The sequence below is a fragment of the Balaenoptera ricei genome, chromosome 5 (genome assembly GCF_028023285.1).
Source record: "Balaenoptera ricei isolate mBalRic1 chromosome 5, mBalRic1.hap2, whole genome shotgun sequence".
Lineage (NCBI taxonomy): Eukaryota > Metazoa > Chordata > Mammalia > Artiodactyla > Balaenopteridae > Balaenoptera > Balaenoptera ricei.
The window spans coordinates 31,347,255-31,367,355 of NC_082643.1; the positions used below are offsets into that span (position 1 = coordinate 31,347,255).

General features: G+C 39.2%; 1 protein-coding gene across 4 annotated transcripts in view; it reads left to right on the plus strand.

Moving 5' to 3' along the window:
* The window catches only part of ARHGAP10 (Rho GTPase activating protein 10), a 328,794-nt gene that overhangs the window by 208,723 nt on the left and 99,970 nt on the right, over positions 1-20,101 (plus strand). For all 4 annotated transcript variants that reach the window (XM_059922584.1, XM_059922586.1, XM_059922585.1 and 1 more), the window contains 2 exons: positions 6,449-6,507; positions 18,635-18,740. In XM_059922584.1, the coding sequence (XP_059778567.1) occupies positions 6,449-6,507; positions 18,635-18,740 (165 nt within the window). The remainder of the gene's footprint in view (positions 1-6,448; positions 6,508-18,634; positions 18,741-20,101) is intronic.

The window sequence follows — 20,101 nt, forward strand, 5'->3', positions numbered from 1 at the left end:
ATCTTATGTGGTTTGTTCATTGCAATATCTCAGCATCTAGAGCTAACTCCGTCACTCAAATACGAGAGCAGAGGTTCTAAACTGGGGATGATTTTGGTACCCTCCAGCCCTACTCCAGGGCTCTTTGGCAATATTTGGAGACATTTTTGGTTGGCAGGATTGCTGAAGAGGGGTGCTGCTGGCATCTAATGCGTGGAGACCAGGGATGGACTGCTGAACATCTGCAGCGCGCGAGACGGCCCTCCCCTGTCCCCAGATGTCCAAAATGTCAGTAGTGCTGAGGTTGAGAAAGCCTGTATTAGACGGATGAAGGACAGAATGGGTGAAGGTTATAAAAATAAAATAAATTTCCTATGTTAATCTGACCAGCAGAGGATGGTGCCTTGCCAGGAGGTAGCTTTAAATTAATTAATTAATTTATTTATGGCTGTGTTGGGTCTTCGTTTCTGTGCGAGGGTCCTCTCTAGTTGTGGCAAGCGGGGGCCACTCTTCATCGCTGTGTGCGGGCCTCTCACTATCGCGGCCTCTCGTTGCGGAGCACAGGCTCCAGACGCGCAGGCTCAGCAATTGTGGCTCACGGGTCCAGTTGCTCCGCGGCACGTGGGATCTTCCCAGACCAGGGCTCGAACCTGTGTCCCCTGCATTGGCAGGCAGACTCTCAACCACTGCGCCACCAGGGAAGCCCCCAGGAGGTAGCTTTAAACCCAGTTTACTGTTTGGTAAACTTATGCCTAGTACAGTTCAAAATGATTTGGTTATTGGTTGGAAGCTAAGGGCAAAAATCCAGTTCTTTTGTAGTAAATTGCATGTGTTTTTTTCCTGCTTCACATGATTCTTTCTTCCCTTGTTGGGGGAATTAGTTTAATAAACTAGAGGATCTTTTTCTTCAATACATACAGTTTCTTTCTGGTTCTTGATACTCTCTGAAGTTAGTTCCTTCTTGTCCCTGGTCTTGTGTTACTTTTTCTGTCTTTTTTTTTTCTCTTTACGTTGCTTCATCCTATTGAATTTCACTTTTAAGCAAACATTGCCTACAGAAGAACATTAAGAGATGCTATTTTTGTATAACTTCACTCCTAACAATATACACAGGCTGCCTGAAGGTGATAAAGTGATTATCGTAAAATGGCAGATGCCTTGGGAGATTTGAAAGTTAGGTTGCTGTTCTTTTCCCCTATGTTATTTTTAGCAACTGAAGATGCAGTAATTAGGATTTAATTAATACGTTTTCTGGTGATGCACCAAATAGGAGAAAACTGAGGTTTTTATTTACCTTCATTTTGGCTAGCTGGTTACGGTCAAGCAAGGGTGTTTCCTTTAGCACAAGAGGTGATACAGTGTGATGGTTTGGAGCATGGGCTCTGGAGCCAGCATGCCTGGGTCACTTATGGCACTGTGACACGAAGCTGAATATAGCTTTCCTCACCAAAGAAGCTGTTGCCCTTGAATTGTTTTCGCTGCAAATATTGGATCGGAGGTTGGAAATAGAAGAAGGGAAATAGCCAAACATCCCCATCCCCCCTCCGTCCCCCAACAAACACTAAACTAAAATGAGGAGCAAAGGCTCCAGGGTCTGGGAGATAGAAAAAGATGTGCAGTAGACACATGTATGGCATCTCCCGTTTTCTTCTTCTGACTTGAGGCAAAGTTATTTTTTTTTTTTTTTTTAAACTAAAACGAGGGTTGGATACCAGCCCTCTGGTTGATTTCCCATCTATTCTGACCATAATTTTGATTTCCGGTCATGTGTTCATTTCAGCATTTTCCCATTGTCAGGGGAGGGATGAGCTATTTTGTGAGGTTTGTAGTAAAATGATTTTACCTGGAAGAAACTTCTAAGCCTGGAAATGAGAATGGGACTTTTGGGGAAGAAAATGCCATCTTAGTAAATATTATGCTTTATACCCCTAGACAGATCCCAATGAGAGGTAGCTCATGTTGGGTGAGAAGCCGACAGGTATGATGACTCAATATAATGAATTTTGTATGGGGAACTTGTCATTTTTATTACTGCTTCCCCAACATTAACAATACTTAATACTTATTTTTTTATGCTGCATTGCCTGGCTAGACATACAGCAATGATATAAGCAGCATGTAGAAGATACCTAGATACAAATTCATTTTTATTGGAAAAGAAATGCTCTCTATGGGGTTTCTGAGTGTTCTCATTTTTCCCCCTTTCTTTTCGAAACCCTTTAACTTTCATTCTCTGACAGATTAGCATTTTCCTTCATCGCTACTTCCTGCTTGTTCGCGTTTTGAAACAAAACCAAAGGTTTCCTTCTGATTGCCTCTTCTTTTTCTTTATTTAGTCTGTGGTGTAATTCATTTTATTTTTCTTCTCTAAATGAGAGTGTAGGGGATGAAGGGGAGGGAGAGAGGAAATAAAAGAACAGTTTTTTCTTCACTAGTGCTTTTAAGTTTTAGTTTCAGCCTCTACAGCTGTCACTTCACGTGAACGCGCGCGCATGTGTGTGTCCTGCAGCATCAAACACTGTATGTAAGATAAAATGGTGGCTACTAGGGGATGGTGGAGGGATAAGATTGTTGGTATATAAAGGTACAAACTTGTAATGAGTAGTAAATAGACCCTAGAGATCTAATGTACAGTATAATGAATGTAGACAATAATAGTACACTATAATTATGTAATGTGATAAATATTGATACATCGGTGATATCACAATATATAAATGTATCAAAATAACAGGCTGTACACCTTAAACTAATCCAATGTTCCAAGTGAAATTTATTCAATAAAAAGTTGTATGTAGGGAACATAATCTGTAAATATGTTTTTCCATCTATTTTGTTAAAGTTTTATTGACGTGTAACTGACGTACAATAAACTGCATATATTTATAGTATACATTTGGTAAGTTTGATGTGTGCATACACCTGTGAAGCCATCACCAAAATCACGTGGGTGAACCCTCCCATCACCCCCAGAGTTTCCTCAAGCCCCTTTGAACTCCCTGTCTCTCACTTTTCTCTTCTCATTCCCTCATCCCTGGGCAAACCAGCTTTCTGTCACTATACATTAATTTGCACTTCCTATAATTTCATATAAATGGAGTAACATAGAATGTACTTTTTAAAATCTGGGTTCTTTCACTCAGCATAATTACAGATTCACCTGTGTTGTAGCAAGGACCAATAGTTCATTCCTTCTCAATGCTAACTAGTGTTCCATTTTATGGATACACCACAAATTTCTGTTTTATCCATTTACCTGTTAATAAATATTTGGGTTGTTTGTAGCTTTTGGCTATTATAAATAAAGCTACTAAAAATCTTTGTGTACAAATCTTTGAGTGAACATAAGCTTTCATTCCTCTTGGGTAAATCCTAAGAGTATAACGCCTGGATCGTACGATAGGGGTATGTTTAACTTTTGGGGAAACGGACAAACTTTTTTCCAGAGTGGTTGTATTTCATTACATTTCCACTTACGATGTACAAGAGTTCCATTTCCTTTACACCCTTGCCAAATCTTGATATTTCGGATACAAGTCTTTAGATAATGTGCTTTGCAAATGTTTTCTTCATGGCGTCATGGCTTGTATTTTCATTCCCTTAAAAGTGCCTTGCAAAGAGCATTTAAAAATTTTGATGAAGTTGAATTTACTAGTTTTTATGGACTGTACTTTATGGATTGTGCTTTTGCCTAATCCAAAGTCACAAAGATTTTATGTTTTCTTCTAGAAGTTTAATAGTTTTAGGTTTTACAGTTAGATCTATGATCTATTTTAAGTTAGTCATTGTGTTAAGATATAAAATATGGATCCAAGTTCACTTTTGAATATGGATGTCCAGTTGTTTCAGTACCATCTGTGGGAAAAACTATCCTTTCTCCACTGAATTGTCTCTTGAGATGATCTTACAGTTTTTCTTTTTTAGTTTGCTAGTATGGTGAGTTGCACTGATTTTATTTTACTATGAAGGCAGTTACATTTCTGTGATAAACCCAGCTTGGTCATGCTGTATTATCCTTTTATTTATCTTGTTGAATTCCAGTTGCTAACGTTTTATTTAGAATAGTTGCATCTACATTCATGAGTAATATCGGTCTGTAGTTTTCTTATAATGTATTTAATTTTGGTACTAAGGTAAATGCTGACATCAAAGAATGAGTTAGAAAATATTCCCTCTTCTACTTTCTGGAAGGATTTGCATAGAATTGGTATTATTTCTTTTTTAACTGTTTGGTAGAATTTGTCAGTGACTCATTTGGGCCTAGAGCTTTCTTATTGGCAGGATTTTTAACTACAAATTCATTTTCTCTAATAGATATGGGTTACCTATTTCTCAGGTTACTTATTTCTTTTGGAGTGAGATTTAGTAGTTTGTGTCTTTTGAGACATTTGTCCATTTCATCTAAACTGTTGAATTTGTGGGCATGAATATTTTCATAATATTTTATTTTCTTTTTAATACTTTAGAACCTGCAGTGATTCTTCAGTCACCTCTATTATTTCTGATTGGTGATTTGTGTTTTCTATCTTTTATTTCCTAATTATTATGGCTAGACTTACCAACTTTATTGATTATTTCAAAGAACCAGTTTTTGGATTTATTTATTTTCTCTGTTTTTGTTTGTTTGTTTTCTGTTTAACTGATTTCTGCTCTGATCTTTGTTTCTGTTTTTCTGCTTATTTTGGGTTTAATTTACTCTCTTTTTGGCTGTTTAAGGTAGAAAGTTTAAGACCTTTCTTTTTTCTAACATAGGTACTTAGTGGTATAAATTTACCACCAAATACTGCTTTACCAACATCCCTTAAATTCTGATATGTTGTATTTTCATTTTTGTTTCAATTCAAAATACTTCCTGATATTCCTTTCTTTGAGGTTTTCTAGATATCTCTGTTATTGATTTCTAATTTAATTTTTACTGTAATCAGAGAAATACCCTGTATAAATTGAACCCTTTTAAATTTATGGAGATTTGTTTCATGGTCCAGAATATCTTTATCTTGATAAATGCTTCATATGCACTGGGAAAGAATGTGTCTTCTGTTGCTTTTGGATGGCGTTTCATTTAGGTGATGGACGTACCAGTCAGGTGAAGTTGGTTGATAGCTTTGGTCAAATCTTCTCTGTCCTAACTGATTTTGTCTACTTGTCCTATCAGTTATTGAGACAGAGAGGTATTTAAGTCTCTGGCCATATTTGTGGATTTGTCTATTTCTCCTTGCAGTTCCATCCATTTTTGCTTCCTGGATTTTGAAGATCCTGTTATTAGACCCACTAACATTTAGGATTGTTAAAAAACAAACAAACAACCATTTAGGGTTATTATGTCTTCTTGATGAATTGACCTCTTTATCAATATGAAATGACCTTCTTTATCCCTGGCATTTTTTTGGCTTTTGCATATGTTTAAAATTTTTGTGTGTGTGTATCTTTGATTTCTTTTTTTTTTTTAAGCATTTGAAGAGGAATTTCTGGGCTACGTGATTTAAACCTTTTAAAAATTTTTATCTTTTATCTTGCCAGATTGCCCTCCAGAAGGGCTGTGCAGATTGATAACTTGTCTTAGTGTTCTTTAGGTGTTTATAGAGTCTGGAGATCTGGTCTTTTAAAAGTTAAGATATGTATAAATGTTGATTGAACTGTAACATTCTATTGACCACAGGATAAAAATCTACCATTTATGTAATCTGGTTGTAGAAAATTAAAATGATATAGGTGTTTTTCAAGTTGTGATCAATTTTATTTCATTTCTCTGTTGTTTCATAGGCCTACATCAGTATTGGATATCATGTTTTTATAATAGAGATGTAAGAGAAGAGGACTGGAGGGACTTCCCTGGTGGTCCAGTGGTTAAGAGTTCACCTTCCAGTGCAGAGGGTGTGGGTTCGATACCTGGTCGGGGAGCTAAGATCCCACATGCCTCATGTCCAAAACAAAACATAAAACAGAAACAGTATTGTAACAAATTCAATAAAGACTTTAAAAATGGTCCACATCAAAAAAATCTTAAAAAAAAAAAAGAGGGATTTCTTTAAATTTGTTTAATCTTTTCCATATTTTTTTTGTGGCATCTTCAGTTAATATCCTAGAGGTGATTTTCAAAATTATATGTTTATATTTGGTTGGATAGAATATTTGACTTTAAATAAGTTAGTATGTGGAAGGAAGTTTTATACATGAAATCAGATGTTTATAAAGGTACTTTCCAAGATTAAATATGAAATACTACGTGCTTAGATCTGATAGAGATTTGTGGCTGCTTAAGCTTGGACAGTGCGTGGTGCAGATAACACTTAATAAAGGAATCCATTTGAATGATGTATCTTTTTTGATATGTAAAAGTATTTCCTAGGGAAGTTTTGCACATTAAGAAATGCATGACATATTTAATATCCTTTTATAAAAAATGAATGCAAAAAGAGGTGACCTATTTGTATTTGTTTGGTAATTCTAAGCTGTCCTTTTAATACAGGAGTCTTCCAGAGCCGCTGATGACCTATGAATTACACGGAGACTTCATTGTTCCAGCCAGTACGTATTACATTGAGGTGATAGAAACAGTTTTGTGATTGACAGTGTGTACAAACTGAAATTTCCACATGAAAAATTTATCTTTATGTTATTGTAGTCTGTGTTAAAAATGGAAATCACTTGAGGAGGTGTTTGGTTCCCCCCCCCCCCTTTTAGAAGATGAAAAAAGGGACAATTAATATATTTATTTATTCATTCATTCATTCATTCACTCACGGACATTTATTTATCTCCTACTGTGCACTAGTCACTGGTATATAATGAATATATAGAGCCATGAAAGGATTTCTGCCCCCAGGAGCCAATTCTTTAGCAAGTATTGGGGCACACACACCTCTCCCTGTACCATAATGTATATAATAATGGCATGAGCACAGTACGATGGGAATGCAGGAGTATTTAACTTGCAGACGGTTGGGGAGATGAGCAGATTCGGAGAGATTCGCATGTTGGAAATGACTTCACGTAGAAAGATATTGAGATGGAAATTGCAGGCAGAAGGAATATTGTGAGCTCATGCCGGAAGCCCACACAATATTTGGTAGAGAGTGAATTCTATGTGATAAAATGTTAAATGAAAAAGGCTTATAGTTGGTAGCATTTTAATTTGTGATTACATTTTTTGTGAGTCATACTGATTTCAAGCTTTCTTGTTTTCTCTCTATGATACACTCTGTTACACTCTCTGTTATACACACTCACTTTTTCTATTCGACACTTGGTGTTAAATCATCACAGTCTTCTGAAATATTCTGGTGTTAGGTATTTAATAGTTAAGGAAAGGAAGGTTGAGACATGTTAAGTAACTTGCCAGATTTTGGAGATCTTTATTTAAAATTCAAAACCCCAGTTCCACTGGCTAAAACCTGCAGTATTGGTTTTCACAGGTGCACTGACAGTAGTTGTAACTATATTTCCATTTCCTTTTATTTTCTTCCCTTGGATGTATTCCATCGTTTAATCTGTTGAAAACTTTAGAGCAATCCCTTTGGGTCCTATGTTAGTGCTGCCTGAACATTGCTTTAAATGTATCTTCTTGTGAGGTCCCTGCTCCAGCCAGCATGAAGGTTCCTAGGAGGCTGCAGAAAGAAGGAATAGTTCGGCCCAGTCAGACTCTACATATAAAACAGGCATTTGGAAAAGGCAAAAATATGGTTCTGTTCACTTTTGTTTTCACATGGAAGAGGATTTCTTTTTTCTTTTTAAAGGGAGTTTGTATGATCAAGGAAGTGGGGGAAAGATTTCTTGGCAAAAACTCAAGCAAATGCTTAGTTGTTTTGATTCTTCCTCGTGGCATTTTTGGCAAACCGGGGGAAGAGAAATTAAACTCTCATTGGAGGACAGTTGTTTCATGTTTGCCTCAGAGACTGGAAAAAGCAGAAGAGTGCCAATTTTAATCTAGAATCCTTTGAGAATTGGACAAAGATAAAGGGATTATGGAATAAAGTTTTCATTTACCACAAGTTAGTATCATTATCACACCTTGTAACCGAATCCAGTGTGTTTGAAATTCTAACATCGATGTATTTTACCAGATGAAGCGGTAGGAACTTACAAGTGTTTACTAAGTCCGTGGTGGTAGGAGGTGAGTTTCAAGAGTTGTTGAGGCTGTCTTTCAACACTGTGGGAGAAGACATTGTGCAAGTATGAAGGGTAGCGTCACCTCCTAGACAAGTACCTTGTGTTCTGCTTCCTGACTATGTCGGGATCTGACGTAGAGTCTTCACAATGATTTGAATAACAAGCCTGTTCCAGAGAAACACTGTAGCTACTGTAATTATTGGCAGGTATTTGCACCCAAGTGGAGTTACGGTTGGCATGAGACCCATAGTTACCTTATTTAATGGGGAAAAAAGTACCTATATTAAATGGGTGTATTTTCATGGCCAACATTTCCAGTGCAGACTTTCATTTTTTATTCAGCTCTCTTGTGAGCGCCCTTCTCTCAGGAAAGAGTGTAGGAGCAGGCCCTCTGATCTTTTGCATGTGTCCTTTCCAGTGCTGACTAAAACGGTCACAGAAATCAGGTGGCCAGGATTAGCCTCCTCTTGAGTAATGTTGGAAACTTGGAATTGCAGTTAAACTATCATTTTCCATTAACGATGGCAGAGATTCCCTTGTTTTGCTGCAGTGTCTTAGCTGAGATGACTTCTAAAATGATCAAGCATCACCCATCTCTGTTACCGCCTCTCACACCAGCATGGAAACTAAATTTTGATTCTCTTCAATCATGTGCAGTAGTTTCAGCCTGTTCTGTGGTGTTGAGATGGTCTTTTCTCCCCTCCCTGCTGAGGGTTCTGAAGGTTTCTCCTGGGTATTCATTTCTTCTCATCAGTTTCTTTCCTGTAGAGCTCCCTTGAGAACCTGTGAGTTAATTTCTGGAGTGTATGATACAAATGTGAATTTTCTTTCTTTGTTGTCACCACAGAAGGCAAACATCTTTTGTTTTTCATTCTTAAAAGAAGTACCTACTGGTCAATGGTGAATGCATTGAGAAATTAAAAAAACCTTTTTTTTGAAAGTGTCCAAATAACCCTTTCAGCTAAGGGAGTTAACTTAAAATTGCTAAAAGGAACTGGAGATCCTCTGTCTAGGAAAATCACTCCTGTGTGTCTTCTGTACACACATAGTACTGCACTTCTGGTCACCAAATGTGTGGGTTTTCCTCACACCAACCAATTCTGTGATGCCGACTGAGTGTCCTGCAGTTGGATTCAGGTCTGATTCTGTTTATCTGGAGTTAGCCTCTGATCCCGCAAGTTAAGGACTCATCCTGCAAAACTGCCCCCGCATGAAAGACACCAGTTCCAAGTCCCAGGTTATCCCTGGTACTTTTGACTGACAGGCTAGAAATCAGCTTTCTTGTAACCCCTACCTTGGACATGAGAATTTGCTAGAGTGGTCACAGAACTCAGGGAAATGCAAATGTCCATTTACCAGCTTATGGTATAATAAGGGATATGATAAAGGACACAGATGAACAGTCAGGTACACAGGGCAAGGTCCAGACGTGTCCTGAGTGCAGGAGTTTTTGTCCCGTGAAGTTGGGGGTTGCCACCCTCCTGGCATAGAGATACGTTCACCCACTTGGAAGCTGTCCATACCCTGTGCTAGGGGGATTTTTATGAAGGCTTCATCCTGTAGCCATGATGGATTGTTAGCTCCATGTCTTGCCCCCTCCCCTCTCCAGAGAATGGTGGGTCGATCGGAAAATTCCAAGCTTCTAACCTCTCTTGTGACCAGCCCCCATCTAGAAGCCCACCAAAAGTCACCTCATTAAAACAGAAGATGTTCTTATCAGACTCCAAATTCCAGGGGACTTAGGAGCTTGGTGTCAGACATTCCAATCACTCAGGAAGTGACAGAGCCCCTAGGAGCTCTGTATCAGAAACTAGAAATACTAGAACAAAAGACTCTCTGAGCACCCCCAAATACAAGGGTTTTAGGAGCTCAGCATCAGGAACTGGGTGCAGAGACCAGTATACGTATATTTATTATTATTTCACACCATCCATCTCAAGAGAATATAATGGGCTTTTAGTATAGAAATTTGTAAGATGAAAATACAGTTTGCTTGGTTTACGCAGGAATCAGAAGGTCGTGCCAGCTGGGGAAGGCTGGCAGGCATTTACCTGGATCTCTTACTGCATGATGTTTATTACCTTTGAGAATGTTGTAGTCCTTGGTGTGTGTCTCAGCCTTTCAGGCTCAGAGTCTGTGATGGATCATATTGGTAAGAATTGGATCCATGCTTCAGGGCTGGACTCATGTTAAACTTGGTTTGAGAATGACAGCTGAAGCCTGGACGCCTAATATGGCATCACATGAAAAATTTCTGTCCCCCAAACCAGAACACTTGTCTTGCTGTGTTCAGTATGTTTTCTTCCTGTAGTCAAGGTACCTGGGAAGCAAAATCATAATCACACAGTTCTTTAGTCACTTATTGATGAAAAAGAAAACTATTATAGGATCCAAGGCACTGGCATTTGCTCAGCCAGAATGTTCTATCCTTATTGGTAAACCTGCAGGGGAAACAAGACAAAATCATGTTGTCTTGGTGGAGAGGGACTCAGAAATCTGGAAATTAAAGGAATTGGATGCTTAATGATATCAAGCTATCTTAGCCTGCTGTAGTCAATTTCTGGTATTAGATAGTGTCTCCCACAGAAGAACTGGGATGCTTGATGTCTGGTAATTGAAGCCCCTTGTGCTGTGGGAAGTGCTTGAATGGTTACTGCTAATGCTTTCCTGAAATTACAGTATTACTGACTGATGATGTTTAAATATCAAATTTAAGTTTCCCTGTCTGTGTGTCTTTGATAAGGTCCAGTAAGCTACGCTCCTATCTTTTTCAGTCTCCATTAGCTGGCACAGCAACATAAGCAGATAGACATTAAGTGTTGTAGATGCTGATTTGTAGTTTCACAATTAAAAATGCTTTTGCTATTACAGTAAACTCCGGTCCCTGGCATTCGTCAGGAATTTAGTGTTATGATTAATTCAGTATCTCAGATTTTTAAAAAGTTATACTGTGCATTCTTTGTAATTTATATCAATTAAAATATAATGAAATGCACATAGCATAAGCAACTAAGGGTAATTTATCTTAGAAAACTTTTTGAGTACCTTAAAGTTATTATTGTAGCCACATGAAAATGCCCATTAATACAAAGCTTTAATTAATATCAAAATGAACAAGATAGAGAAAAAGTTTTACTGTACACAAATTCTTCTTTTTGGAAGAAGAGGGAAAAAGCAGACTTGGAAAAGAATGTGTGTATGATTTCAAATGAGATAGGAGTGAGCTGGTGGGAGAAGGACTCAAAAAAGCAAGTGGAAGGTTTTGATTTTATTTTTAAAACTGATTCTAGTATTTTCCACTTAGAAATGAAGGCCCTTATCCTTAGAAGGTGGGAAGCTATTTTCCTATCTTGTGTTTCTCAATAAGTAATAAATCAAAAAATATTAAAGTTGGGTTTTCTTTGGAGGAAGATGATTATTAATGACAAGACACACATGAGTTAGAAAGTGTTTCAGTGCAGTTTTCAAAAATTTTCAGTTTTTGAATGTACAAAATTCTTATTGTAGGCAGTTATCCTTTTCTTCCTTTGGAATTTTTGACTGTTTATCAGAGTCCTTGCTTTAAATTCATTTTAAAAATCAAAGCTGTGAGTTGAAAATGCTATTATATTTTTATCGCTTTCATTTTCCTCCAGCTTTGATTTAGTAAGGCATTATCTTGGTTTTAACTCCAGATTAAAAACTTGATTGTAATTTATCACCTAACTCTTTAGACAGCTGTACTTTTATTTTCAAAGACAAATGTAGTCTGTATCAAAGAGTCTTTTACATGATTTGATTGTTTGCGTTCTGCTTTATCATGTGCCTGTTCATTTCCTAGCCTTCCCCCCCCCGCCCCTTTAGCCACAATGTGTTCTGTGTTGTAAAATCTCATTCCTCCCTCTCAGACACTACTCCTGGAAGTGTAAATTGGAACAAACTTAACTTTACAAACATTGGGAGCAATCTAAATATTCATAAAATTGATGGTGTGCACTTGCACTCCATTTAAAGACATGGAGAGATGTCCATTATATATATATATATATTTTAAAATTAATTAATTAATTTCATTTATTTATTTTTGGCCACGTTGGGTCTTTGTTGCTGTGCGCGGGCTTCCTCTAGTTGCGGCGAACGGGGGGTACTCTTTGTTGTGGTGCGCGGGCTTCTTGTTGCGGTGGCTTCTCTTGTTGTGGAGCACGGGCTCTAGGCACGCGGGCTCAGTAGTTGTGGTGCACGAGCTAAGCTGCTCTGTGGCATGTGGGATCTTCCCGGAGAAGAGCTCGAACCCATGTCCCCTGCATTGGCAGGCGGATTCTTAACCACTGCGCCACCAGGGAAGTCCCTCCATTATATATTAAATAAAATAGGCTGTTTGAACATCTCATTACAAAAAAGGAAGGAAAACTCTGAAATGATTAAATTTAAAAGTTACTAGGGTAGCCACTATAGAGAACAGTATGGAGTGTTCTTAAAAATCTAAAAATAGAGATACCATATGATCCAGCAATCCCACTCCTGGGCATATATCTGGGAAAGATGAAAACTCTAATTCAAAAAGATATACGCACCCCAGTGTTCATAGCAGCACTATTTATAATAGCCAAGACATGGAAGCAGCCTAAATGTCCTTCAGCAGATGAATGAGTAAAGAAGATGTGTGTGTATACACACATACACACACACAATGGAATATTAGCCATAAAAAAGAATGAAATAATGCCATTTGTAGCAACATGGATGGACCTAGAGATTATCATACTAAGTGAAGTAAGTCAGAAAGAGAAAGACAAATACAATAATATATCACTTATATGTGGAATCTAAAAAATGATACAAATGAACTTATTTACAAGACAGAAATAGACTCACAGACATAGAAAATAAACTTATGGTTACCAAAAGGGAAAGGGAAGGGGGAGATAAATTAGGAGCTTGGGATTAACAGATACACACTACTATATATAAAATAGATAAACAACAAGGACCTACTGTATAGCACAGGGAATTATATTCAATATCTTGTAATAACATAATGAAAAAGGATCTGAAATAATTAAAAAAATTACTAGCTTATCTTAGGTTGATATTTACTGTGAGTAACTTTAAGGAACTTTTTGTTGAAACATAACAGAAATGTGCACAAATAATAAGTGTAAATAATAAGTGTTCAGCTTAATGAATTTTTAGAGTCAAGATAGCCATGTAATCGGCCCCCAGATCAAGAAATAGAACATTGGGGAATTCCCTGGCGGTCCAGTGTTTAGGACTCTGTGCTTTCACTGCCGAGGGCCTGGGTTTGATCCCTGGTTGGGGAACTAAGATCCCACAAGCTGAGTGGTGCAGCCGAAAAAAAAAAACATTGTCAGAAGCCCTTCCTCATACCCACACGGTCACCATCCACCCCCATGATATGTGAGCACACTCCTGACTTCTGACACCACAGGTGAGGGTTGCTGCATTTGACCTTTTTTGTAAATGGAATCAAACATAATATACCAATGTGTCTGGCTTCTTTTGCTTATCTTGTGAGATTCATTCCTGTTGAGTGAATCAGTGGATCCTTCGCTCTCATTGCAGTACCGTATTCCATGGTATGAATATACCACCACCCTCCTGTTCTGCTCTTGATGGGTACTTGAGTTGCTTCGGTTTTGGACTGTTACCAAGGGTGCTGCTGCCGAGAACATTCTGCTATGTGTCCTTTAGTGAATGGTCCTTTGAGTGACATTTTGGGGTCGTTGGGAATGTGTGTGTTCAACATTAGTAGATACTGCCTAACAGTTCTCCAGAGTGGTTGTACCATTTAATTATTCCCAACCAGTTACTCTGTGACAGTTCCAGTTTCTTCGTGTCCTTGCCCAAGCTTAATGTTCACTTAAAGCCATCCTGATGGGTGTATAGGAATCCTTTATTGTGGTTTTAATTTCTATTTTTCTGATAACTAATGAGGTTTAGTGCTTTTTCCATACACTTATTGGTGGTATGGCTGTCCCCTTTCATGAAGTTTCTGCTCCATGCTTTTCCCTGTTTTTCTTTTGGGTTTTCTCTCTCTTTTCTGATTTGTACGAGTTCTTGTAGTCTGATTGCTTGCTCTTTCTCAACTATATATGTTTCAGATTTTTAGTGCTTTTTTTAACTGAATTTTTATTTTATCTATGTTTGCTAAAATTTTAGCAGAAAAGATATTTAATTTTTACAATGATAAGAAGGTGAAACTATTATCATTTTGAAAAAAAAATTCCCTAAGTCAAGCAGAGAAAGATAAATACTGTATCATCTCACTTATTTGTGGACTCTTAAAAAAAAAAAAAAAACCAAACAAAAAACCCAAGTTCATAGGTACAGATAACAGATGGGTGGTTGACAGATGTGGGAGGCCGGGGGGTGGGCAAAGTGGGAGAAGGGGGTCAAAAGGTACAGACTTCCAATAATAAGATAAATGAGAAAAAGAAAAAAAAGATAAATGAGTCATGAGGATGTAATGTACAGCATGATGACTATAGTTGATAATACTGTATTGTATATTTGAAAGTTGCTAAGAGAGTAGATCTTTTTTTTTATAAATTTATTTTATTTATTTATTTTTGGCTGCATTGGGTCTTTGTTGCTACACGTGGGCTTCTCATTGCAGTGGCCTCTCCTGCTGCGGAGCACGGGCTCCAGGCGCGCGGGCTTCAGTAGTTGTGGCTCGCGGGCTCTAGAGTGCAGGGTCAGCAGTTGTGGCGCATGGGCTTAGCTGCTCCATGGCATGTGGGATCCTTGGACCAAGGCTCGAACCTGTGTCCCCTGCATTGGCAGGTGGACTCCTAACCACTGCGCCACCAGGGAAGTCCCAAGAGAGTAGATCTTAAAAATTCTCATCACAAGAAAAAAATTTGGTAACTTATTGTGGTGATCATTTTGCAGTGTATCCAAATATTGAATCACTATGTTGTACACCTGAAACTAATACAGTGTTACATGTCAATTGCGCCTCAGTTATAAAAACCAAACAAAAAAGCCCCACCAAATTCCCTGTTCTTGATCTGCTTTACCTTTCTTTCCCCTTCCCTTCCTTTTCTCCTGTTTTGAACCATTGGTCTGAAATCCCACCCTCCCCATCCTCTTCAGCATTTCACTCTTTAACCTCCTTTTTTGTAAAAATTGGTAAATTTAGCCGTGGCCCCCTTCTCTGTCTGTCGATTCCCCAGTCTCCCTTAACTCTGGATAGCACTAGCTCCCCAGTCTTTGCAGCTTTCTTCTCACTTGACTTTCTGACGACACTGAAGCTCCCTGGTCCTCTCGTCTCTTCCTCCTCCTGTGCTTTGCTTGGCTCCCTGCTGGCATCTCCCCTGTACGTCTTTGGAGCTCTTTTCCCCACCGTGTCCTCTGTTAGCCTCTGAAGTACTCGGGCAGCCTTGGCCACGTGCTGGAGGTCACATCCTTTGGAGAGCGTGGCTGGCCTTCAGCTCTAAAGCCTCTTCCCCTTCCCAGATACCTGCTAGAATACCAGCCCCTGAATGTCACTTTCTCCATCACTTCCACCATCATCTTCCTCCTCAAACCCGCTTTGCCTCCTGGGTTCCTGTTTGTCAGCAGAACTGACTGTACTGCCAGGTAACCGGGACATGAAACGTCGGTCATCTTTGCCTCCTTCCTCTGACCCGTAGCCGGTCCGAGGCTGAATCCTGTCAATTCTACCTCTTCCATAGTAGCTCTGACATAAGAGGAAGACAGACATCAACAGTGACGTGAACAGCATCAGCAATGACTGCTAACAGTGGTCCAGTGCCTCTGTATACCAGTTACTGGGGCTAAGTGCTTTACAGATGCCGCCTCACGGAATCTCAGGTGGCCTTCTGAGATAGTGCTATTCACTTCATTTTGCAGGTGAGGACCCTGAGGCCCAGCGAGGTTAGGTAACGTGCTCAAGGCCACTTAGCTGTCAGTTGGAAGCGGTGATTCCGCCATCTGACTGCAGACTATACTTCTTTGCTCTATTTCCTTATTTGTAGTTTGATCCCTTTCCCCACCCCCATCCCCACCCCTTCCTGCCTCAATACTTCTTGACCACAGAGCGGTTCCCTCTTAGTTTGCTCTTTTCCCCATTCTAATTCATCCTCTAAAAATGTCAGGTATGTCTTCCCCCCAATTTAACTCTCCTCATATTCCTTCCTTGCTTTACTTTCAGTGACTAATTTAGAAGCAACCAGTAAAGACAAGTTCTCTTTTTTTTTAAAAACTGATTTTTATTGGAGTATAGTTGATTTACAGTGTTGTGTTAGTTTCTGCTGTACAGCAAAGTGAATCATTTATACATATATGTACTCTTTTTTAGATTCTTTTCCCATGTAGGTCATTACAGAGTATTGAGAAGAGTTCCCCGTGCTATACAGCAGGTTCTTATTAGTTATCTATTTTATATATAGCAGTGTGTATATGTCAATCCCAATCTCCCAATTTATCCCTCCCCCTGCTTCCCCCTTGGTAACCATAAGTTTGTTTCCTACATCTGTGACTCTATTTCTGTTTTGTAAATAAGTTCATTTGTACCATTTTTTTTTTTAGATTCCACCTATAAGCGATATCATATATTTGTCTTTCTCTGTCTGACTTACTTCACTCAGTATGACAATCTCTAGGTCCATCCATGTTGCTGCACATGGTATTATTTTGTTCTTTTTTATGGCTGAGTAATATCGGTCTTTACGGACCAATGTTTGGCTCTGACCACCTTTATATCAGCTTAGGGAGCTGTCTCTGAATAGGCTGTGTATTTTCTCACACTATTTGCTGAATCCTGAATGTACCCCACACCCCTCAGTTCCACCCTTCCCGAAACCTCTCCCGTTCTTCAAGCTCTGACTCAAACGTTCTCCCTTATGCGAAACCTTCCTGAGCATCCCTGCCAGCTCTCTGTGAACTTCCATAACGATTTGTAACCTTCCTTCCTGCTGTGGTAAACTGAGCACCAAGTTCTTATCAGTCACTTCTTTGACACCCCTGACAACTCTAGCATAATTCTCAATAATAAGCATTTTATTGATTTGTCCCATAATATTCTATCAACACAATAAAGGGAATTTGGACACATGGTTAGTAAGAGCCATGGATGATCATTAATACCAAAGTCTAAGGAATAAAGGTAATATATTCAATATTTGTTCGCTAGAGCTGCTGTGACAAAGTACCACTAACCAGATGGCTTAAAACAGCAGAGATTTATTCTCTCACAGTTCGAGAGGTGAGGTCCCAAATCAGGGTGTCAGCAGAGCCGTGCTTCCTTGGAAGGCTCTAGGGAGGGAGCCTGGCCCCATCCACCTTCTGGTGTTTCCTGGCAATCCTTGGCATTCCTTGGCTTGTAGGCGCATCTCTTCAATCTCTGTCTCCATTGATACGTGATACTCTCCCGTATGTCTGCCTTCACGTGGCCATTTTCCCTCTATGTCTTTGTTTTCTTATAAGGATACCAGCCATCGGATTAAAGAACCACCCTGCCCCACTGTGGTCTCATTTTAACTAATGATATCTGCAGTGACCTTATTCCAAATAAGCACCGTCAAGTATGTCTCATCATTCTAATGTTTCGACATCTGGGGCCTGACTGACCCTGGGGAGACAGCCCTTCCTGGGGCTAACTAATTCCTAGAGATATTTAACCTGAGCACACTTTCCATGTGCAAACTAACCAATCCAGAGCCCATTTTCCCTCCCCGACCCCATCTTTCGGGTTCTAACACTCCAGACCAATACTCTTCTGCCTTAACCGCCTCAGAGCCAGGTACCAGATAATCAGGAACAGTCTCTATACCCCCCGAGCCTGCTGAAAAAATTCACACCAACCAATCTTAAGCCTGCTTACCCTGCCTTGCCTGTGCCTTCATGTGGATACTGCAGTAAACCCTCTTGCCCACATTTTCCTTTTGCTCATTGCCTCCTGACCTCCCCGGTGCTTCCCCATGTGGTCCTGCATGACGTGCCATACCCCTTGTTTCTAGGGATCTGTGAGGATAAGCGTCTTCGTTCCTGAGAGCTGTTTCCATGTCTGCGTGTCTTACCACACCTGATAAAAACAAATCCCTGGTACATTTAAAAATAGTCACATTCTGAGATACTGGGGTGGAGGGGGGTTTGCAATTTCAGCATATCATTTTGGGGGATAAAGTTTAACCCATAAAAGGCAGGAACCTAATCCTGATATTTTATTTGCATTCCAATGTGGGGCAGTGACCCGGTGACTAGTCTCCTCAGGTAAGCGAGGAGCAGACTTGAGATGCAGCGTGCCAGAGGGAGAATCCATAGTCGCCCTCTGTTCTTGAATATCAGCAGAGGGAAAGGCACTAATTGCAGCCCCGCTGAAATTACGTCATAGGGGAGGCATAGAAGATTCATAATAGGGAGAAAGATGGATAGACGGATTTTCTTTTCCTTTGAAAAGTGGCAAAATGCATGTAAATTATCTGCTTAAAGATTTAATGGATGAGCTATTGTAATTGTTTTTAGGAATATATTTGATTCTGAGTCCTCTGCTAACCATTTTTTTTCTTTTTCTTTTCTTTCTTTTTTTTTTTTTGCTTAAAAGAAAGTGGCAGCCCAGAATCTCGTGTTAACGCTATCCATTTCTTGGTACACAAACTGCCGGAGAAAAATAAAGAAATGTTGGATATTTTGGTGAAACACTTAACTAAGTAAGCCTCTTTTTCTTCCTAACTTGCTTTATTTTGCTCTGGGCACCGTGCGGTGGTGTCGGATATGTAACACTTGGAACTGGGGCTGTTTACACAATACCAGGGACCACACCTGCGAGAGCAGGCTGGACACTTGCCTTATTGTGTGTGTTTTGGACAAGAGTGATGAAATATGATGCTTTCATGAAGTCGTGTAATTATTTGCTTAATGTCACTGCCAGCAACTCAGGGTTTGATTTGAAGTAAGAAAAGAGAATCTTATACATTTCCCTGCATACAGATTCTGGAAATGTGATTATAAGCCTGTTAGCAAATTTAGCTTGGTTTCACACCTACCTAACTCTGAGTCTGAACATGTCCTTCAAGTTTGTTTAATCCAATAATACGTAGTTATTTCATAGGATCCAGTTTATTCCTTTCACTCCCTCTTTGCAAAGCAAGCAAAATCTAATAATTCAGTGGAAAAATTAGCTCTTTCTTCATATATAAAGGACTCCTAGATCACTGTAATTGTAAAATTTTAGAGGTGAGAGGAAGCTGAGGAATGCTATGTTTTACAACCCATATTTCACATGAAAAAGAAACTGAAGGCCAGAGGATATTATGAGTTTCCAAGGGTCCTACTGCTAGTAAAGCTGTTCATTCATTTGGTCAGCAAATATTGGTTGAATGCCTTCTTTTTTTTTTTTTTTTTAAACATCTTTATTGGAGTATAATTGCTTTACAACATTCTTAAGGTGCTAGCTGATACAAAGATACATAGTTGAACAAGATAGACAAAGTCCCTACTTTCATGAAGTCCCTTCTTTCTAAGATGGAAAAGATGATAAACATTAAAAATAAAAATATAAAATAATTTCAGGTGATAAATGGTAAAAAGACCAAGTAGAGTGAGGGATAAAGAATATATGTTGGGTGTTGGACTATAAAGTGGGTTGTTATGGAACTTCGTTTCTGAGGATGAAACCTTTTGAGTTGAGACCCGAATTAGGTTGCAGGGCTGCTGAGAACAGTTGTCCAGGTTGTTCACTGCACAATGGTACTGGGCCAGAGGGATGAGTGTGGGTGTTCTGATCAAGCTCTGTGTGCTTGTGAAGGTGATTCTTAAAATGGTGCCATGTGGTCTAGTAGTCCCTGGAAGCGAGGGTGTAATGACCTGGGGAAAGAAGCAATGTTCTAAGTAGAAAGGAACAGTAAATGAAGGCGTTCAGAGACACAAGCTTAGCATATACATAGAATTATTAAGAAAGATGCTGTGGTTAAGCAGAACATCAAAGAAAGGGAAGTAGGAAGGTAGTCAGGGACCCCATCACATGGGGCCTTGCCAGATGCGGTGATCTCAGTGGCAGACGTTGAGGACA